The 21,173-nt window shown below is 57.9% G+C and overlaps 2 protein-coding genes across 6 annotated transcripts in view; both read right to left on the reverse strand.

Annotated features, from left to right (window-relative positions):
• LDB3 (LIM domain binding 3) overlaps window positions 1-3,636 on the reverse strand; it is a 72,488-nt gene extending 68,852 nt beyond the window's left edge. For 2 of the 4 annotated variants that reach the window (XM_011950411.1, XM_011950409.1), the window contains exon 1: window positions 1,648-1,862. In XM_011950411.1, coding sequence (XP_011805801.1) covers window positions 1,648-1,740 — 93 coding nt within the window. In that variant the 5' untranslated portion in view covers window positions 1,741-1,862. Of the gene's footprint in view, window positions 1-1,647; window positions 1,984-3,575 lie in introns of those variants that run through there. The other 2 variants (XM_011950410.1, XM_011950408.1) reach the window with 2 other exon arrangements.
• A 325-nt stretch (window positions 3,637-3,961) lies between these two features.
• OPN4 (opsin 4) lies at window positions 3,962-15,827 on the reverse strand. Of its 2 annotated transcripts, XM_011950412.1 has the most exons (11): window positions 15,461-15,821; window positions 14,103-14,250; window positions 13,184-13,214; window positions 12,240-12,373; window positions 11,726-11,929; window positions 10,943-11,114; window positions 10,347-10,511; window positions 9,007-9,114; window positions 7,966-8,146; window positions 6,633-6,776; window positions 4,685-4,723 (listed from the first exon to the last, which is right to left on the reverse strand). In XM_011950412.1, the coding sequence occupies exons 1-11, from the start codon at window positions 15,602-15,604 to the stop codon at window positions 4,685-4,687; spliced, it is 1,470 nt and encodes a 489-aa protein (XP_011805802.1). In that variant the 5' UTR covers window positions 15,605-15,821. The 2 variants fall into 2 exon arrangements, with proteins under 2 accessions (XP_011805803.1, XP_011805802.1); XM_011950413.1 differs by lacking the exon at window positions 13,184-13,214 and having other exon boundaries at window positions 3,962-4,723; window positions 14,105-14,250; window positions 15,461-15,827.
• Between the last annotated feature and the right edge of the window lie 5,346 nt (window positions 15,828-21,173).

The raw sequence follows: 21,173 nt of genomic DNA on the forward strand, positions 1-21,173 counted from the left end.
GAGATGTGGGCTTAGTCCCAGGCAGGGGAGGCCACAGGGCCCACGAGAGAGCACACAGAGGCTCCACCTTGTACAGGAAGGAGTCCTGCAAGCATGGGGGTGGGGAGCTGTGCAGGGCAGTGGGAAATCCACTGGGGATCACATGCCCACAGGTCGCCACCTCATGCGAAGTATGCAAAGCTGTGAGTTTCCAGGACCCTGTGGTCTCCAGGGCAGTAGATCTGGAGGGGTGGAGTCTCCAGGTTAGAACAAGCCACATCTCCAACTGAAGGATGGAGGGCAGGGCCTGTTCCCTGCGCCAGAGCCAGGCCAGCACCCACCCTGGAAGCATGTGGCCTCTATGGCTATTATAAGGCTCTCACGGCATCCCTGGGTGGGGCTTCTACTTCTGGGGTTCCCCCAAGTACCCATGGAACCAAAAACAGAGACTACTTCTCCAGTGGTGGCATTGGCTCCTGACCCTCTGCCCAGGCTCCCTGGCCCCTCTGCCAAGCACCTTCAGGCCTTGCCCACTTCAGTGCTTCCCCTCCAACCCCTTCCTCCAGACCCCAGGCCCAAGGCAAGTCCCAAAGGCCCCAGAGAAGAAACTGACCCCTTGTTCCCCTAGTGGGCAGTAGCCCAGATACCCTTGCCAACCCACTACCCTCCGGTGACAGCCTGGGAGCCACCCCCTCCTGCCTTGTGACCAGAACAGCACGGCCAGGGGCTCAGCCACCAGGCAGAGTTGTCCTTGCCCTCTATGCCTCACAGTTCATCCTGAGCCTTGGGGTCTTCAGCCCTGGGTCTACCAGTGCCTTGCTCGGGAGTCTCTTTGTCTGACAAATACTGATGGAGTGCCTACTACGGTCTAGATGCTGTTCCCCCATCAGTCCCTGTTCCTGAAGTGCTTCCTTGGGAGCATGGCTAGCTTTCTGTCTCTCTGGTGTTGCTGTCTCCAGCCAGGCAGTAGAGTTACTCAGACAACCCGATGTTCTGTGTCATCTGCATCAGGCCATGCTGTTCCCCATCACAGACATTGCAGGACAGGGGGCCATCTCACCAGGCCCCAGCGCTTGTGGGGAACAAGTCGTGAGACAGACAAAGCAGCCACGGTGAATGGGGAGGAGCGCCCAGCCCCATGAACCAGGGTGCTGGTGTCTCAAATTTGGGATGGAGCAGGTGCCCAGTACTCAGTCCAGCCCAGCCCCACACTCTGACAGCAGGACAGCCAAGGTCAACAGCCTGTCTGTCCATCTCTCCAACTGCCCATCACCTGCCCTCTCCATGCTGGGAATGCTCCCTTCCCAAAGCAGCTGCCCACATCTAGGGAAATGCTAAAGGCTTGGGGGCACCCTAAGCCCACTCTAACAGTGAAGGGATCAGGAAGGCACTGTACTCTGTCCAGCTACCTGCCTGCCTGAAAACTCAGCATTTTCTTCTCTGCTAAAAACACCTACCACCTGCTCATGATGTCTCACATGCATAACAGGCCGGCGGGCTCCTGTGAGCAAACAGCTGTGGCTGAGACCAGAGGACCAGGCCAGTCCCAGGGGATGGGGCATGCTCTGCTTTCTGAGAGGCTCAGAAAGGACAGACAGACAGACACACACTCCCTCCTCCGAGCGTGCCCGCCCCGTCGGGTGCCAGGCTGTGGCAGGGTGCACTCACCCGGGAAATAGTGAGGGGCATGTTGAAGTCCTTGCCCCCCTGCAGACGGAAGCCCCAGGGCCCAGGCCCAGTCAGGGTCACACTGTAAGACATGCTGGTGCTGTCAGCGGCCGCCTCTGCAGACAAAGGGTAGAGAGGGTTGAGTGAGAGGGCACTCAGGCACCCTGCTTGCCCGGTCCACACCTCTGCCCCTGCCCCTGCCCCCCAGCCTTGCCTGCTCTGTCCCTTGCTGCCCAGCTGGGCTGCGTGGAGCTCTTGAGAGGCTCCTAAGAATAGCTGGGAGTGAATGCCATCGACACTGATATCTGCCCTCGGCTGCGCCCATAAATGGACTGTAACCCTACACTGTCCCGCCCGCCCGCGGCCTCCCAGCTGGTCCACCGTGACTCACACGGCTAATATAGCCCCTGGTGAGGGGTGTCCGGCACCCAGCGCCCCCCAGGGGGGAGGAAGGGGGACTGGCCAGGTTGGTGAGAATGCTCTGGTCTCCTTGCTCCTGTGTCCTTTGGAGAGCAGAGACACTCGCTCTTCCTGCTCAGTGGTACCCATCCTCTTGCTCAGAAGATCAGGGGTTGAGATCCCTTGGGCAGAAGCTTTGCTGCCATGTGGTCCCTGCCCAGGATTCCGGGGTTGTGCTTTATCCAGTGTGGGGTCCTGGACGTGGCTTGGCCTGAACTGAGCCTGCAGCTGGTCTGTGACTGGCCCAGGGTTGTCCAGCCATAAAAACAATCATAATAGTAGCAGCTCTGGGCTTCGCCAGCCTCAGCATGGGTCCTTCACTCCCTGGGATCCTGAGAAGTTGCCACCTGGACCCGCAGGAGACAAAGCTCAGGGAGGTTAAATGACTTCTCCAAGGTCACACAAGGAGTGGACCCAGGCCACACGGGAGCCTGGGCTGATTCTTACAGGATGCATGCCAGATAATGGGCTCCCAATGGCCACAGAAGCCTCCCAAAGCCCTGGTCCTGGGCAGCTGGCCCTCTGCCTGCACCCCTTGGCACAGGGTCTGAAAGCAGGTCTGAGGTAGGCCCATCCCCTCCAGACCCTCTGGGGGCCCAGCCAGTTATTCCTGGCTCTCCTGTCTTACTTGTACTCTGGAAAACTTGACGGCAGCATGGAAAGCTCCAGCTGCCAGTGCCACACGCCAGGCCCCGTGCCCTTTGCGCAGGAATGGCAGGGGGCAGGGAGAAGGGAGGAGACGCCATTTGCTCAGCTGCTAGACACAGGGCCAGGAGGGGCAGGGAGGGGGAAGCACGTGTGGCATATTCAGCCTGTACCCCAGAGACAGGGTGTTCTGGGAGGGGGCCTCAGCACCTTGGGACTTCTGCCAGGGTGGTCTTTTGGCCAACCCCTTCCCCAAGAAAGACCTCAGGCCCCTATGTGGTCTGGAGATAGATCAAGGCCCACCCTGGCTCCTTGGTTGGAGAAACTGAGGCTCAGGGGAGGCAACTGGGTTGGCTGCTTGCTGGCCCTCTTGGAGAGCTCTGGCTTGGACCCTGAGGAGTCAGTAGAGGCCTAGGTATGAGTCATTTCTCAGCTTCCAGCCTCACTCCTGGGGCCTGGCACATGCAAGGTGTAAGGTAGGATCACCCATATTACGGGGTTGTTTTGTTACTTGCCCAAAGTCACAAAACTATCAAGCGGAAGAAGCCAGGAAGACTGTCCTTTCCCCCGCTTAATCACCTCCTTCATCCTATATCACGCAGCCCAGCCCAGGAGGCCAGCAGTCCATGGCCAGCGTCCCTCCCCCGTACCATTCCCTGTCCCTCTCTGCAAAGCCCCATGTCATCCATCCCTAACTCCAGCCTTATTCCCTTTCATAGGGGTGTCTGTCCATCCTGCTGGAAAGGACCCAGCAGCAGGGCATAACCAGTGTGGGAGAAGGAAGGCGCCCACCCCCAGGGCCAGGGAGCCGGGGGAGGCTGTACCTGGAGCTGCACGCTCTTTCTCTGGCCTCTGGCTCCCGCCTGATGAAGCTCGCCTCTGGGGAAAGGGAGGGGTGGTAGGAGAGTGCTCTTAAAGGCGAAGACCGGCCTCCCTCCATCTGCCTCCCTCGGGAGACGTGAAGCCAGTCAGAGAGCAGCTGGTACCCATGGGCTGGGCGGAGCTCAACGGCTCACTGGGGAGTGAGTGGGGATGGAGGCCAGCCTGAGCTTTGTCCCTTCTCTGCTGTGCTCCCTGCAGTTTGAGGTGGGCCTCAGAGTGAGAGTCCCAAGAGTGGGGACAGAGGGAGGAGAGGAAGTGAAGTTGCTGGAGGCATCAGAGGCCAGGCCCTGGTTCTCTCCCATAATAGCACCAACAGGTAGAGACCATATTTTGTCTGAAGACACTTCTCCACTTTTTATTTTCCTATACCCTGTCAGATCCACACAGCCCTGGGAGGAGCTTACGTGAAATTATTCATTCCATTACATGAAATGAATTACAGATGCAGAGTGTGCACGCATGTGCTTGGTGTGCATTCAAATAGGTAACTATGCAAGACCGTGCCTGCAAATGCCCGTGTGCACAAGAATGTGGGCCACAGTGGAACGGTGCGCTGGGGGAAGAAGCCAGAGGTGAGTAACTGTTCCAGTGTGCAAAGGGAGGTCTGTGCTCGGCTTCAGCTGTTGGCCGTGGGAGATGTGGAGCTGGCCTTCCTATGCCAGTGACAGGCCCAGCCTGGGGACAGAGGCTCATAAATAGCTAGTGTGTTCTCTGGAGCCATCACCATTGTCATTGCCTGGACAATTGCAGCACACAGCATTTGAGGAGAGGCAGACAACGCGGGAAGCGGGAGAGCCTGGGCACACACCCCTCGGGCTGGGCCTGGGATGCGGCAGCTGAACTGGGAAGTGGGTGCGGAGGATGTTGTGGGGCAGAATTTTTGAGGTGTGGAGAGGGGACATGGGGCTAGGGCTGCGAATCCTGTGCAGCACGGGTGACAGGGCCACTTCCAAAGCCTGCAGGCTCACAGCGTAATCCTGGGTCTGTGTACATGAGGGAGACATGGGGGTGCTGGATGTGTCCCAGAAGAAAGGGAGAGCCAGTGGGTGTCCTACATCCTGGAATCCTTGCAGGGGAGCAGCCCCTTGGTCTGCAAACAAACAGCACACATCTGTTTAGCTGAGGAGCAGTTCACTGGGGGCAGTCTCCCGATGACCCGCCGCACGCTGGGTCACCGAGCGGTGGGGAGGTTGCAAGGAAGGGCCAGGTTGTGTGCTGAGTCAGGGATGGGCCTTCCCAGAGTCCACATCCCAGAGTAGGAGCCAGTAATGCCTAACACTGCCTGCAGGGCATCTCCTGGGATGCTCCCTGGGCTCTTGACTCCCGGGGTCACAACTGAACTCATCCTCACCCCCACCATCCAATCCTCTCCTCTCCTCTCCTCCACATGTGGAGACTCTGGCATCACCCCCATTCCTGCTGCGCTTAAATGGGTCACTCCTTGCCTGCCCTGCAGCGCTTCCTTCCTCTAGTCTTACCCTGCAAAGCTGACCAACCCCCTCCCAGGGCTTCCTGTCCCTAGGTCAGGTCTGGAGACACCTAGGCCAGTGCCTGATGGGGCCTTGCCTTCCCACTGCTCCTACCACCTCCGGCCCGTCTTCCCTTCTCCTATGTCCCCCTTGCCAATCCCCAAGGTCCCTCTGGCTGCTCTCAGGGTCACAGGGAGACATCCTGTTCCAGGACATATTGAGCTCCCTCCCCTGTACCCCTGTGTTTGCACAGTCACATAGGCTGTATCCTCATCCTGGACAGATCAGTGCTCCCCCCACTCCTCATCCCTGCTGCCTGCAGATCCCTGCTTCACCTCTACCTTCCTGGGGAGCCTCAGGGACTTGCCTCTGCTTTCAGTACCCTGCGTGCTCACACCTCGATGGCAGCGCTTATCACATGTGTGTGGTGATTGTTGATGGCTGCCCAGCACCCCACCCCAGCCTATCCCTCCAAGACAGGCACTGTGTCTTTCATCAGTGCCTGGCCAGCCTGGGGGTCACTGCCAGGACTTTGTCCTGGCATTTATGGCATGCACAGTGCCTGGGCTCCAGGACAGGGGGCAGTGCCCCCAGGGGGAATGCTGAGAGAGGCTGAGGCTACCCAACTGCAGGTACAGCCCAGGACTTTCGTTCTTGGATGCACAGGGACACAGCACTCAGGAAGGAAGGAAGGCAGGAATGTGCCTTTGGCTTTGGACTAGCTAGGGAAGCCAGAGAGAGCCCAGGAGCTGAGCTGGGGGTGTTGTGTGGGTGTGACAGGAGGGGCAGACGGGGAGCTGTCAGCTGGGGCGAAGGGCTGCTTGGGAGCCTGTGCACACGACATTTCCAGTGTTCTAGAATATGGCCTTCTCTAATCGCCATCGACATTCCGTTCCATAGGCACTCGGGCCGACAGCTGGCCTTCTTTTAATAGCCACAAGTATTCTGGGTGACATCCTGATCTCAGGGCATTTATGGTGAGCACATCCACAGCTTGCAGCCCCTTCCTCCCCAGGTATGTCCAACCTTGCAGTCACACAGAGAGGCACACACCACCCACACTCACTCATATGCACAGCTTGAAGCAGACACATTGGGGCATGCTCTGTCACGTGTCACTGGGTGTTACAGTGACAGAGCATGTGCCGGGCACATGGCCACACACATGCTCGAGCTATGTTCTGCTGGCTGTAGACCTCCTACTCTTATCAACACACACATGTACACTTATCATGGCACAGCACAGCCAACAGCACCATGCAGAGTCAGAGTTGCATGATCACACACACACACACACACACACACACACACACACACACACAGACCACATGCAGGCCTTGCTCAGAGCATCTCGGAGTCACAGAGACCCCCAGGCAGACAAGGAAAAGTTGAGAGGTGCTGGGAGCAGGTGATTCCTGGAGGGCATTGCCCCTGCCCACGAGAACAAGTCTCCCTTTCCTGGCCTCTCCCTGGGCTACTGGCCCCTAATCCCCGCCCCTTTACGGATTGGCAGGTACCGGGCCCAGTCACCTTCCCTGGAGTCTCTGCTTCCTGTCCCTGGGGCCTGGGGGGCGCCTTGGCTTCCAAGTCCTCCAGACCCTGACCGTAGAGGGACCGCCCATTCGCTTGCTGGGCGGCTCCCCACACAGCTGCTGCCTCCATGTGTGTCCAGCCCTAGGGGAGGTGAGAAAGTGACTGTGAGGTGAGAGAGACAGTCCGTAGCTTTGCTCTGGCCCTTACCCCACCAGGTCCTCCTTCATCCTCCCAACAGGTATTCATTGCGGGAGGCCCCTGACACCATTTGCATGGTTGCTGGTCACCAAATAAACCCCGTAAATTGTGCGTACCTATGCTAGGGTGTGTGTGTGTGTGCCAGTTTGCTCCCCATCTGCACACCTGCAGACCTCCCTAAGCAAGTGGTTATTTATATTTTTGAATAGATGGGTGGTCTTTACGAGGGTCTAGGCCTCCATTAACAGATTAGATTTCTCCTTGTTGTTCACTACAGTGGTTTACAGGAGGGACCCCTGAGAGCTCCTCTCTCAGTCTCTCAACCAAGACCCCTGGGGATGCAGGCAGTGGGAGGAGATCGCTGGGGGGTCAGTCGGCGGCAGCTCTTGCTGAGGCCCATAGAGGGCGCTGTAGGTAGAATTAAGGAAGAGCCCAAGTGTGGCGGGAATAGGAGCCGGTGGTGCACGGAGCTTTCCTGGGGGCATCTGGGGGCAGCAGAACTGCAGGCACCAAGGAGGGTTGACACCCACCCTGGGCACACCTTGGCAGCGCTGATGTGAGATGCCTGTTTTCCCTTTCACAGGAGGATGTGGAGCCTCAGAGGGGGTAAGTGACCTGCCCACACGCCCACAGTGAGCACGTGGTAAGCTGAGGCTCAAAGCCACATCTCCTATCTCCAGGGCCCATGACAATCCTGTGAGCTCTTCAAGGCTTCCAGGAGGAGCCTTGCTCCAATGCTGAGGAGCAAGGAGCTCCAAGCTAACTCCTGCCTTGACTCTCTGGAGCCCTATCTAGGGCCAGATGTGCTGATCTCTTCAGGCTGCGGCTCTAGGGAGAGAGTCAGTGTGGAAAAGGAGATGGCCTGGAGTTGGAAGACCTGTGTTCAATCCTGGCCCTGCTCTTGGGAACCCCCAAACCATCCCCTCTCTGGCCCTAGTGCCCCTGCCTATCAGGGAGGATTATGAACTCCATGGGGGTGTTGGGATGGTCTCTTCCTGTCAGGGTGCCAGTGTCCTGAGGGTCTCTGAGTCTCAGAGGTAGCCCCACCAGGGCCCATGTTCCCCCCAGAACCCCAGGGCTGCCTGAGGAAGGGATGGCCAGGTGCAAGCTGGCGAAGGCCCAGCATCCTTACCACCTCACTCTCTGAGCCCAGGGACTCCTGGCGCCTCCGTCCAGAGATCCAGCTGAGGTTGGAGGTATGGCTGATCAGCGTGGAGCGGTGGGTGGAGCGGTAGCTGGGGTAGGGGTGACTGTGCCGGCGTGATACACCCAGCAGTGCCCCCAGGCAGGGCAGGTGCTGGGCAATGGCCACCCTGCAGGGGCCGCACATCTGATTAGGGCCAGGGGATGGGCAGACAGATGCAGGGGAGGGGATGGATGCATAGGGAGGTACAGGCCTAATGTGTGGTGACCAAGAGCTTCTGGGGAAATGGGGAGGCTCAGACCCTGGGAACCATGGCAGGTGATGAGGACAGAAAGACAGACGCTGGGTGGGGAGATTGACAGGCTCACAGGGCTGGTGGGAGGAACAGAGAGATTCTGGGTGGTAGGCATGCAGGGAGAGCCTGGGGATGTCAGTTCCAGCCCCCAAGTGGTTGGCTCAAGCCACATCTCTGGTAATGGAGACCAGGGACACTCCTGAGCAGCCTCTGTGCTGGACGGGTTCAGGCCTGCCACTGGCCTTGGGAAGGCGTTGAGTGACTGACACCACTAGGCAAAAGCACTGAGGGAGAAGCAGCCTTGCCGGGTTGCTATCAGCACGCATACTGGCCCAGAGCCACTCCAGGCTCCTGCCAGGCCCTGGGAGCAGAGCTGAGCTCTCCCTGCTGTGGTCTCTTCAGGATGACACTATCAGGGAGGGCGGTGGGGGAAGGGCTTAAATTCACAGGGCTGTCCTGGCTGCCCTGCACCCCAGGTCTGAAAGGTCCCATAGTTAGGATTGGATACTGCCCAGGGAGCCCTGACCTCCCTCCACACCGTGCCCCCTGGGAAGCTGAGGTAGGGGAGGGAGGCACACCAACTCCAGATCCTACTCAGTGTCACTAGCCGCTCCCAGCTGCTGGTGGCCCCCATCCAACACACATACAAGACACAGGAAAGGTGGTGGCCTCTGCCCCCATCTGCAGGCCAGGCCCTCGGAGGCCAAGGTTGGGGTTCTGGAAAAGAGCCACACCTGTACTTGGGGTGGGTGATGGCGTAAATGATGGGGTTGTGGATTGCAGAGGCCTTGGCGATGACGGCTGGCACCGAGCTCATGTAGGGTGTCAGGACATGTGCATACCTAGGACAGAGAAGGTGTGGTCCCCAAGCTAGCTGGCCCTCCTGACGCACCTTCTCTTCTGGGCCAGGCCCTGCCAAAGCCCAAATCCTAATCCGGCCCAAACCAGCACCGCTAAGTCAGCCCCACAGGGAGGAATTGGCAGTGCTAGGATAATTTTTTCTTTTCTTTTTTTTTTTTTTTCTTTATCACCCAGGCTGGAGTTGCAGTGGCATCATCTCAGCTCACTGCAACCTCTGCTTCCTGAATTCAAGCAATTCTTCTGCCTCAGCCTCCTGAGTAGCTGGGACTACAGGCTCCCGTTACCACACCTGGCTAATTTTTGTATTTTTAGTAGAGATGGGGTTTCACCATGTTGGCCAGGCTGATCTCGAACTCCTGACCTCAGGTAATCCCTTGCCTTGGCCTCCCAAAGTGCTGGGATTACAGGCGCGAGCTACAATGCCCAGCCTATGCCAGAAGAATTCTGATCTGAGTGAGAAGGAGGGAGCAGCGGGTGGTTGAGTGTGTGGCTCTGGAAGGAAGATGTACCGAATTTGGGGTGGAGGTTCCCAGGTCCACTGTCCCTTGGAGCCTGTGCTGCTGGCGACACCCCACTTCCCCCCATTGATTCTGGCCCTTGGACCCTCTGCCTAGCTCTTCTCATACCCCACCTCAACCGTGATGCCCATTCTTGCCCTGGCTATTGTAGAGAAACCCCACAGTAGGGGCCTGGGGGGACCAGGCCATTCCTCCACAAGAAGGTCTTCTATCTAAACACTTCCAAGGTTAAATAGCCCTCACTTCTCAAAAACACTTCTGAAGGTGAGCCTGCATCCATGCCACTGCAGATGTCACAATCCCCAGACTCTAGCCACAAAGGGCTAGAAGGGCAGCTCTCAGGGACCCATTCCTGGAGATGGGCAGCACCTCTGGTCATGTGACCACAGCCCAAGCAGAGAGAGAGGAGACCTCAAGAGGAACTGCGTGTTCCCAAGGGGGCTAGCAGGCCGGCCGCCCAAAGCCTTGTGGGGCGCAGAGCTCCTCTGCATGTGCCCTGGTGCTTCCAGGAACTAGGTGGCCTCCCACCCACCCCGGGGCTGGGCACCTCACCCAGGGAGAGAATAAGCTGTGAGGCTGGTCTTAGGGTGCAAGGATGGCTGGCCGGGGTTGGGCTGGGAGGAAGAAGCTGCCCAGGCTTCTTGTTCCAGCCCCCACCCCTTCAGCCTCTTCCCCAACTCTTTATCACTGCTTACCCAGCAAAGGCCACCAGGGCCACAGCAGAATAGGGAGCCCAGGAGAGCACGAAGAGGAGGATGACCAGCAGCATGATCTTGGCCATCTTGCACTCGCTCTGCAGCCGCTGCCGCTGCCAGAGGGACTCGCCACTCCCCTTGCAGGCCCCGAAGGTCTGGAGAGCCCTAGGAAGGACGCATAGTCCAGGTCTGACCCTAGTCGGGTGGCAGCGAGCACCAGGGTCACGGCTGCTGTCGGGGAGCCTCCCTGGACTATCTTTGGGGGGCACTTGGGAGAGTGTCATTCCTTCCAGCAGTGCAGGCAGCCGTGACTTCCAGAAAGTTTTCTGTGACATGAGGGTCTTAGCTGCCCCCCACTCCCCCTTGATTCGGTGTGCCTTCTCTGCTCCCTTGGCCATGCCTAAAAGCCCTCCCCAGAAGCCCATGTCTCCTGAGGCTCACCCTAGACATCGCTGCCCTGTAAGCACATGCTCAGCCTGCCTTCAGCCACTGGGCATGCTCTGGTAGGCTGGTGCAAGTGTGAGTGGTGGGGCAGGGGCCGCCTGGCAGAGGGGCCGGCCCCCCTCCTGTAGCCCCCCTCCATGCTCGGCTCTTACTGTCCTGTCTCCCGGATGGCCCTGAAGATGAAGATGTAGCAGTAGATGATGATAAGCAGAGGGAGGAAGAACACGAAGCAGCAGAGAAGCATGGTGTAGGCGCGCACGGCCGGCGTGAAGCTCATGTAGTCCCAGGAGCAGGATGTCAGCAACCCCTCGGGCACGTAGGCACCTGGGAGCCAGGGCAGGTGCTCAGGCTTCGTGGTGGCACCGACCAGGGCTCCTTATCTGGCAGGAGCTTTGTATGTGGCATTCGGGTCCCCATACACAGCCCTGGCCCCTGACCTGGCCCTGTCCAGTGCAGTGAGGAAGCTGGAGGGAACTGGGATGGCCTGCAAAGCCCACTGCCTCCCATTCCTGCTAGATTTGAGCAGAAAGCTCACCAAAACTACAAGATTGTGCTTGCCAGGGCTTCAGCCAGAGGCCTAGTCTTGCCCCAGGAGGGCTACTACCTTGCTCTCCACCCTTCCACCTGCAGAGGCCTCACACCCCAGCCCCCTGCCTAGTCTGACTCAGCATGAGAAGTACCTGTCACTTTGCCCCACCCAGAAAGCCTCTGTATTTTGGGATCAGCTGCCCAGGAGGTCCTTTGGCCCCTGATGGGGCAGTGTCAGTTTCCCTTGCTGCCGGTCACACCCCCTGAATGTCCATCTGACCTGAGGCTCAGGTAGTTCCTGGGTACCCCTGCCCCCATCAGCTGGCTGATCCAAGTCCACCTACTTCCCCTTGAATGTGCCCCTCCCAGCCCATCTGCCCCACTTCCAGTTCCAGCATCCCACTTACTCCAGCCAAAGAAGGGTGGCAGACTCCAGGCCAGGGCATAGAGCCAAACGCCCAGCAGGACAAATGCCGCGCGCCTCTTGGACGCCACACCAATGGTGGCCAGCGGGCGAGTGATTACCAGGTAGCGGTCCAGGGCGATGGCCGTCAGGGTGATCATGGAGGAGATGCCAAAGAGAGCCCCACAGAAGGCATAGAACTCGCAGCCTGTGGGCACAGCCCCTGCTCTGAGTCCTGGGGAGGAGGGTCTGGGGATGGGGTGGACTCTGCTCTGGCCCTCGCCTCACAGGAAGAGCAGGCCTGAGCACACTCCACCCCCTCCACCTGCCACATCTGGCCAAGGCTGGCAGAGGCCTCAGGACCAACACTGCATCTTCCGTTCTTGCTTACTCACAGGCAGCTACCCACTCTCTGCCCAGGCGCAGCAAATCACCTCCTTTGGGCCACCCACCATTGTGGGCATCCCCAGGTCAAAACCCTCCTCCTCCCTCGAGCAAAAGGGAGCCCCAGTATCTACCTGTCTCCCCAAAAAGCCAGTGCTTATAGAGGCTGCTGGCGAAGAAGACAGGGGCCTGGGTGAAGGACATGAGGAAGTCGCTGACTGCGAGGTTGATAATGAACATGTTGGCAGGTGTCCGGAGGCCTCTGCTCCTGGAAGGATCAGAAGCTGTTAGGAGGCATTTCCTGACACCTCCAGAGCTATGGGGAGCTTCCCGCACCCCTCAAGTACGCATGTGCACACATGTGCCACACACTCACACATGCACACACACACACGGGCATGCAGACAGGCATGAGCTGCCGGGCCACAGAGCTATCCCACTGTCCAGCAGGGACCAGCTGAGCAGCTGTTGAACCCAGCAGTGTGGGCTGAGTGAGGACCCCAAGACAGCTCCCTCAGAGTGAAGCAGGGGGCAGTTTCTCTCCAAAATCTGAGGCGTGGCCCAGCACAGGCCGGTTCTTGGGTCATGTCCCTTTCCTCTTCTCGCCCTCTAAATTCCTCTGCACGACTCACACCATCTCCTTGGCCAATTCACTGGTTTCCTTGAGTCCCTCCAGGCCAAGATCTCCCTAGAGGTTTCTCCCCAGGCTCCTCTTCCTGCGTACCCTGACTGTGCTTTCCCATGGCTTCTCACGCCTCCCTCCTCCTCGGGTCCCCCTTCCACCCTCCCTCCAGTGTCACATCCTGCCTGGGCCCTGCCCTACACACTGTCTCTGTAGTCCTCACCCTTGGGGATGGCAAAGGGCAGAGGAGCTGATGGCTGTGCACCATGACCGGGCCAGGCACTTTCACCAGCCTCAGCTCCTGTCATCTTCCATCTTTGCATCCACCCTGAGGGAGGCGTCATTGTCCCCATTTTCCAGACAAGATGCCCCCACTCATGAAGTGACTTGCTCTGGTGCACAGCATTCAGTAAGTAAGTGGCTCATTTGTGGGGCAATGCACATCCAGGAACTTACTGCATCATCACAGTGACTCCATGAAGCACAGCTCCGTTTCGCAGGTAAGAAAAGTGGGCTCAAGGAGGAGAAATTAGGTGCCCTGTCCTTTAGCTAGTAGGTGGGAGAGCCAGAGGGCTGTGTGGCCCTGGAGCCTGGGTCTCCTTCTCCATTTGCCTGTCTCAGTCACTGAGCCAGGCAAGGGGGCAGATGGAGAGGGACACTGGGAGTGGGTGTCAGGGGTGTTTGAGGGACTTGAGGATCCTGGTCCCCAGGAATGCCCTTTTTTGGGGGTTGGGGGTGGAGTCTTGTTCTGTTGCCCAGGTTGGAGTGCAGTGGTATGATCTCGGTTCGCTGCAACCTCTGCCTTCTGGGTTTAGGTGATTCTCCTGCCTCAGCCTGCTGAGCAGCTGGGATTACAGGCCCACACCACCACGCCTGGCTAATTTTTGTATTTTTAGTAGAGATAGGGTTTCACCACTTTGGCCAGGCTGGTCTCTTAACTCCTGACCTCAGGTGATCTGCTCACCTTGGCCTCCCAAAGTGCTGGGATTACAGGTGGGAGCCACCACACCTGGCCTAGAGTGGCTCTTCAAGGCAGGGGGAGGATGCTCTCTGGGGCCAGTGATGGCAGAGGTGTGCTGAGAGCAGGGCAGAATGGTCAGAGACCCACATATTCTGGGCACACACACCCTCCACAGAGGATGCACCTGGGTCTTAATTAGTGCCAGTCAGTCAGGCCTCCCTGGACCATTTTTGGCTCCTTCTGTGACCTTGAGGAAGGTCTGGGCCTGAGATCATCGAAGGCATGGCCCTGCCCTCCCTGCCTAGCCTCAACACTGCCCTGGCCAGAGTTACAGCCAACATTCCTGCCCGCATGTTCTTCCTGTCTGCATGGCTGCCACCCTCAGTGCCCTGGGCCCAGCACCACCAACCAGGCACCTGCAGAAGGTATAGATGACCGTCAGGTTGCCCAGCATCCCCGTGAGTCCCACCAGCAAGATCACTGTGCCCAGAGTATAGTGGGCATGGTCTGGAACATCAACCGTGGGGAAGGGGACCCAGGCAGCAGCCCAAGTCCCAGCTGCCTGCAGAGAGACAGAGAAACGAGGGAATCACATTATCCCTTGTCACCTCCAAATAATCCTGAGAAGGAAGAGTCAGGATTCTCAACAGGGCAGGAAAACAGGCTCAGAGTGGCAAAGCCACTTGCACACATAGCTTGCAAGTGGCCAAGAAGAATGGAAGTGCAAGTCCTTTCCAGAGTCAAGCCCAAGCTCCTAGACCATGGCACAGGGGCCTTCTAGGAGTGGGCTCAGATCACCTGCTGGAGGCTGGTAGGACAGACAGATATGTACCTGGCAAGCAGGGACATGGACTGGGTCACCCTATCTTTCCTTAGGGAGAAGGCAGAGCCAACTCCTGGGTGCATCCCTGCCTGCAGTATGGACTCCAGCCCAAGGGCCCAAGACAGTGTTTGAGGCCTCTAGATGCTGGGGTTGTGAGTTGGGTGGAGCCCCTCTCAGGAGTCCTGTCCCCTACTGAGAGCCTTAGAGGAGAAGTTGCATTGCCCCATAGCGTAACTGGGTACAGCTGACCTTGATGCCTGGCATGAGAATGAAGGAAATTCCCTTTAGAAAGAAAGCTTAGGCCTCCAGGGTCACTGAAGGGAGGTCATGACCATATCAGGTCAGGACAAAGGGATTTAAAGACTCCTCCCACCCTAACCCCTTTCTGGAGAAGAGAGGGTGGCTTGGTCTCTGTCCTACCCCAGTGGCCCCTATCACTACCGGAACCTTCCCATCCTGTCCAGCACCTGGGCCAGCATCTCCAGGTCCTGAGGGTGCCCTCAGCCCTCCCCAGCTAGCAGTGGTGTTGATGGAATATGGCCCTGGGCCTGGGCTAGGATGATGGAGGTGGCAGAAGGTACCCAAGGCTTCACTGTGGGCTGGGCAGATCCAGAGACCCAGGGTGTGCCCTCCTCTCTGAAGGGCTCCATGGGACATCCAAGCAACCTCTAAAAGGAATGAGTGCAGCCAAGGACAGGTCTGGCCATTCCAGCCCCTTGTCCTCAGGGCTGGCCTTTCTATTCCTTGAATGCTCTCCATTAGGAAGGACATTGCCTGCACCCTCCTCTATCAGCCTGTTTATCGGGGGCGGGCTCAGGGAGGTCCAGTAATGGCTCAGCAGAGTTCAGACCTTTTCTGTCTCCCTCTCAAAGCCCCTGCGTGTGGCCAGGAGGGGACCAGGAAGGGGATAGGGAAGTCTCTGTGCATGCACATGCTCGCCCAGGCTTACCGTAGGACTGATGGACGGAAGCTGGCCCAGGCTGGAGAAGCTGCTCTGGGAGCTGTCCCACTTGCTGGGTGGGGCTGGGGTGGCCATGCAGCTGGGCTCCTGGGTTGGGCTCGGCGGGACTCTTGGACCGGAAGGAGGGTTCATCCCGAGTTGGGATGGTCCTTGCTCGAGCCCACAGAGAAGTCAACGGCACAGGTAGCTCAGGACTTCAGCTGTGCTCAGCCTCCCAGCTTTCCTCTATCCTCAGCACCCCTGCTCAGCCTGCCCGCTGCTTTCTCCTGTGTCTAGCGCAGATCCAGCCTGGAGCTGCTCTTGGGGCTGGTGGTTGCTCTGTGTCTGGTGAAGCGCAAAGGAGTGTCGCAGTTATGGTGACTCAAAGCCACAGAGTTCATGCCCATCTTTATACAGTGGTGCGGGAGCTGCACATGCTCAGTCACTCCATGCCTCCAGCTCACTCCGACCAAGGTCCCTGGGTGTCTATCTACGAAGGTCTGATGATGGTGGCGTGAATGTGTGTGTGAGTGTGTGTGTTTCAAGGGAGATTTCTGGATGATGGCGTGAATGTGTGTGTGTGAGTGTGTGTGCGTGTGTTTCAAGGGAGACTTCTGGGATGATGGTGGCGTGAATGTGAGTGTGAGTGTGTGTGTTTCAAGGGAGATTTCTGGATGATGGTGGTGTGAATGTGAGTGTGAGCGTGTGTATGAGTGTGTGAAAGTGTGTGTTTCAAAGGAGACTTCTGGGATGATGTCGTGAATGTGTGAGTGTGTGTGTGTTTTTCAAGGGAGATTTCTGGGATGGTGTCGTGAATGTGTGTATGTGTGAGGGTGTGTGACTGTGTTTGAGAGTGTGTGTTTCAAGGGAGATTCCTGGGCTTGGGCTCCTGGACATTGGACAGAAGGCTCTGTCCTCTCACCAGTCTCTGTTGTGTTTCTTCCCTGAGCTCATCAAGAACAGCCTCAGCTACCCCAAGAGCCCCCAGAGCTGTTTGTGGGCAGCTGAGGCTGTGCAGCTCAGCCTCACCCTTTCCACAGTGGGCCCTACCGCTATGTTTGGCCCCCATGAGCCATGGCGTTTTCACAGCCACCCTGCATAGAGCCAAGGTTGGTCACCCCTTCACAGATGGAGATAGTAAGAGGATGTAGCATTAGGGTGAGATCAGATCATGAGGTGGCTTTTGCTTGTTTTTTGATAAGAAAGTTTTATTTTTAAATTTTGTTTATTTATTTATTTATTGAGACAGAGTCTTGCTCTCTCGCCCAGCCTGGAGTGCAATGGTGCCATCTCGGCTCACTGCAACCTCCGCCTCCCAGCTTCAAGCGATTATCCTGCTTCAGCTTCCCGAGTAGCTGGGATTACAGGCACCTGCCACCACACCCAGCTAATTTTTGTATTTTTAGTAGAGACAGGGTTTCACCATGTTGGCCAGGTCGAATTCCTGACCTCAGGTGATCCACCCACCTCGGCTTCCCAAAGTGCTGGGATTACAGGCGTGAGCCACTGGGCCCAGCAGAAATTTTTAAAGTATAAAGATTTTTTAATTTTTGGAAGAGTCCTGGGAACTCACCCAGGCCTGCAGGCCTGATCCAAGTTGACTGGATGTCAGAAGTGGAGGGGACCCCGGGCCTGCCCCTTGCCCTGTCTTAGAGGAGGCAGCAGGAGCTGGAGAAAAGGGAAGCTGAATACACAGCTGCCAGGGAGGGCCGCTCAGGCTAGGCCTGCCACAGAGGCTACATTTAGGAGAGCCCGACTGGGCAGCGGTCATCCTATGTGGGGTCCATGTCCTGGCACAGTGCTGGGAGTGGCGGAGCCCTGGAGTGGACAGAGATATCACTCCTCTTCCAAAAGTTCCCCCAGTCTTTACAGTTCTCCCAGAGCCCCAGGTTTAAGCAGAAGTGGGAGCAGCCTCACTGGAAGCGGGAGCTGCACTTCCTGCAGCTGCCAGCCCATGGCTCATACTGCCCTCCTCCTGAGGCTCTTTCACTTCAGGGCTTTGGCTCACAGAGGCCACCCTGTGAGGCTGAAGGGCTGGCTTTGCTTTCTGGCCCTAGGCTCAATGCCAGCTGTTTGCATTTTAATGTAAGGGTTTAACAATTCCTCACAGCTGGGAGCAATTCTGAGTCAACATAACGTCCCATTCAATGTGGACCCCACTCTCTAACCTGCTAATTAAGACAGGGTGCAAGTGATGGAGCAGGCACGGGAGTCCAGGGGAGACATGCTTGTCAGGCGGACACAGGAGGCGGGAATCCACATGCCATACCCAGGGTGCCACAGACCTCAAAGGAACACCTCAGGGAAAGGTCGGAGGAATCGGAGCCCCCTGCCTGGGGCCTTTGGAAGCCAGCGTCTCACCTGACAATGTCCTTTCTCCATGGCCTGCACACTGCAGCCCTTGCGGGTGACACTGAGATCTCCTCAGGGTCCAATCCCCTCACTCCTGTGCTTCTGTCCCACTGGGGAGGCCCCCCATGGCTCTCATGCTCCCAACCTTTCCACCCCACACCAACCTGGCAGCTCATCTGCCTGGAGCCTGCCATCCAGTGGAACCAGGAGGGCCGTGTGGGCAGCCTCAGCCTCCAGGTGTCTCCTACGACTACTGCTGCCCAAGCTGTCCTGGCTGGAAGCTGTGGTCTGACCTATGGAAACCCTGGCCTTCCATCACTCCCCTCCGACCAGGTGGCTCCTGTCTTCCTGGGTGCCTGGCTGTGCTCACCTTCCCTCAGCACTTCTCCTCCTTTGCAAGCTTGGCTCAGGGTGGGGCCCAGCCTCTTGAGACCTGGGATCACTGATGGTCTCATGGGCCTGTGCCATCCAAGAATCTCAACGCAGGAACAAGTGTGGAAGGGGTCCTCAGAGTCTTCCCAGTCCCCACTCTGGCTGGTCTCCCACTCCCTTGGAGACCATCCTGGGCATCTCCTCCTCCGCTGGTGCCATTCCCACGGGCAGGCTGACCTCAGTGCTTTGTGCCAGGGTTGCTGATGGTCCCAGTGCACTGATAGTGACATTTCCCCTCCTGTGGCCCCCTTTGTTCTGGTTCCTCCCTTCCAGCCCTTGCTTCCTGCTGCAGCCCTAAAGGCAGGTGGAAACGCAAATTCCAGATAATCCCACACTTAACCCTTTGGTGGCTTCCGTAGCTCTTAAGACAGAGACAGAGCCCAAACGTGGCAAGGCAGGTGGAGGGAGGTACTACATCACCTAGTATGTGGGGATAAGAAGTGGGCTTTAGGGGGAAGCACATAACACCGAGAGGCACGCCATTTCCTCTGTGCGTGCATGGGCCAGGCTGCTGTCACTGCATGGGGCTCAGTGTCCCCAGGGACCTGCCCTTGCTCTTGCCCCTTTTCCATGCATGCTCCAGAGTAGCCTTGTTTGCGGGACAAGCAGCCGAGCTCAGGCGCCAGGCAGTCTGGGTGTGACTGCCAGCTGATTGGGGAGGTGTCTGAGAGCTCCAACTGCCAGCACCTGGAGACCTTGCTGAAAGCTGGATTAGGCCTTGCGGGAGGAGGAGGCCTGATCCCTTGGGGAACTGAGTTCAGGTGAGTCTTCTCTTGCTGAGAGAGGAGGAGCCACTGAACCTGCCTAGCTCCATGCCTGGAGACCATGTCGGCCTCCTATCAGATCACTGAAGGCACACAGCTCCTTTGGTCACCCAGCCTCTGCTCACACACTGCTCCTGAAACCTTCCCCTGTCCCCTACTCTGGGTCTCAGCTCAAATACCACCTCCCGGAGACTGCCAAGGGCCCAGCTGTTCACCTCCTCCTGTCCATCCCTCAGAGCATCCACGGATGGTGATAGTGGCATTTGCAGTGATTGTTGTCTGACCGTGTCTATCTCCCTCCTTGGAATGCAAACAGGTTGGTTTTGTTCATCTTTGAGACCCACTGCCTAGCAGAGCACCTGACACATAGTATCAGGAAACCCAAAATCTCCCTGGTCCTTGCTTCTCAAAGTGTGGCTGGAGGACTGGCTGCTGATGTGCACCCCTCGTGCAGCTTGTTAGAAGCGCAGACTGCCCAGACCTGTGATCAGGTGTGGATGCACGAGGATGGCCTCACATTAAATGGGAGAGGTGCTGGTATAGACGCACCTCTTGGGAGGTGCACCTCCTTGGGAGGACTTCAGGGGTTGGTAACAGGTGGTGGAAGAGCCGATCTGAGGGGACACTGAGGCACCCCAGAGATTAGCACCAGTGGAGCGCACTGCCATGGCCGAGGCTGGACCACAGGAGGAAGGGGCTGCTGTGATTCCAGGGGCTGGGGCTCTCCAGCTGGGTGCCACCAAGGCAGGGCACTCACAAGGAGGCACGGCTGGCTGCTGGAGAGGTGCGTGGTGAGCAGAGCAGGGGTGTGGGGCCCTCACTGCCAACTCTGGCCTCCCATCTTCCACAGGAGCCCCGCCATGGTCAGGCCTACCCACAAACCTGGGAAGGAAACTGGGGAGATGTGGTTCCTGCAACAAAGAGCAGAGCAGGGCAAGGGTGATGGAGCACACAACATCTGTCACTACAGACGTGATGTCCTTCCTTCCACCCACCCCCACCCACCGCCGTAGCCAGTAGATGGTGTGTCCCCAGCCCATGGCCTGCAGGTTAGCCCTCCCATGTAACCCACAGGGGCTCTTGGGTGGGCAGCATTTGGCGGCTCGCTGCCTGGTCAGCCTCTGGATCAGCCTAAGCTACCTTCTGCTCAGCCTGGCCTAGGAGTCTATGGCCCATCACCTCTGCTCTGGTCCTCATTGCTCCAGGGAGACGCAGAGGGCTGTGTGCGCCCAGTAGTACATGTAGCCCCGGCCCACAGCTCCGCACTGACTGCTGCCTGCTCTTCGCACCTCGCTGGCATGGTTGGAGGTGGGAAAAGCTTTCTAGCCCCTCATCCTCAGGGGAGTAGCAGGGCCACAAGAGCAGGAGGCCCGAGAGCTGCCCTGGGGCTGCACAGAGGGTCGAGGGCCAGGCTGGGGCAGCAGGAACAGGAAGTGTGCTATTTAGAAACGACTCAGCAGCAGGCCCTCGGCAGATGCATAATCGCGCTCTGGGTGACTGGAATCAACCAGCCGTCCTGGCCACTGCCCGCAACCCCCGACGGATGCTGACTTTACTTATGGGCCTATGGGCCCCATTATTCCTGTCCCCTGTACATATTTTCTGAAAGCCCTTTCAAGAAGAGCTGAAAGAAAAGCTAGGAGCCCTGGAGGCTCCTGGCCCCTCCATTTCTGTATTTCTGGCCACAGTACCAACTGTCCACAGAGGAGATGGGGCTCCCTGCCCTCCAGCCCAGCCCAGCCCAGCAAGCAATACTGCTATGCCCCTCCCATGCCATGCCCATCCTGTCCACTTCTGGGGATCGGTTTCCTTATCCCGGGACTGGAAGAGGCTATCTGGTTATTCAGAGACTACTAGGAAACACCCAGGAGCTGTTGCCAGGGGAATATTAAATGTCTTAGCAAGCACAGTCTTGTAGGCATCTGGCCAGCAGCTCACCTGGGGCGTCCCTCCCTCCTCTGGAAGCTGGCAAACCCTTTCAGGATGGGACCTTCTTCCCTATGGCTTGAGGGGAGGAGTTAGAAACACAGAAACCCAGCCGGTCGTGGTGGCTCATGCCTGTAATCCCAGCACTTTGGGAGGCTGAGGTGGGCAGATCACGAGATCAGGAGATCAAGACCATCCTGGCTAACACGGTGAAACCCTGTCTCTACTAAAAATACAAAAAATTAGCC

This window comes from Colobus angolensis, unplaced genomic scaffold (genome assembly GCF_000951035.1).
Source record: "Colobus angolensis palliatus isolate OR3802 unplaced genomic scaffold, Cang.pa_1.0 Scaffold307, whole genome shotgun sequence".
NCBI classification, from domain to species: domain Eukaryota; kingdom Metazoa; phylum Chordata; class Mammalia; order Primates; family Cercopithecidae; genus Colobus; species Colobus angolensis.

What these genes read in the sequence shown, in the direction of transcription:
- OPN4 (XM_011950412.1), bottom strand. Translation starts at nt 15,604, where the DNA reads ATGAACCCTCCTTCCGGTCCAAGAGTCCCGCCGAGCCCAACCCAGGAG. An exon ending in CATCTATACCTTCTGCAGGT is followed by an intron (nt 13,215 to 14,102) that starts GCCTGGTTGGTG and finishes TGCGAAACGGAG; the next exon opens with CTGTGCTTCATGGAGTCACT. An exon ending in TGGGCTCAGAGAGTGAGGTG is followed by an intron (nt 6,777 to 7,965) that starts GTAAGGATGCTG and finishes CACCTCCCCTAG; the next exon opens with GGCTGGACACACATGGAGGC.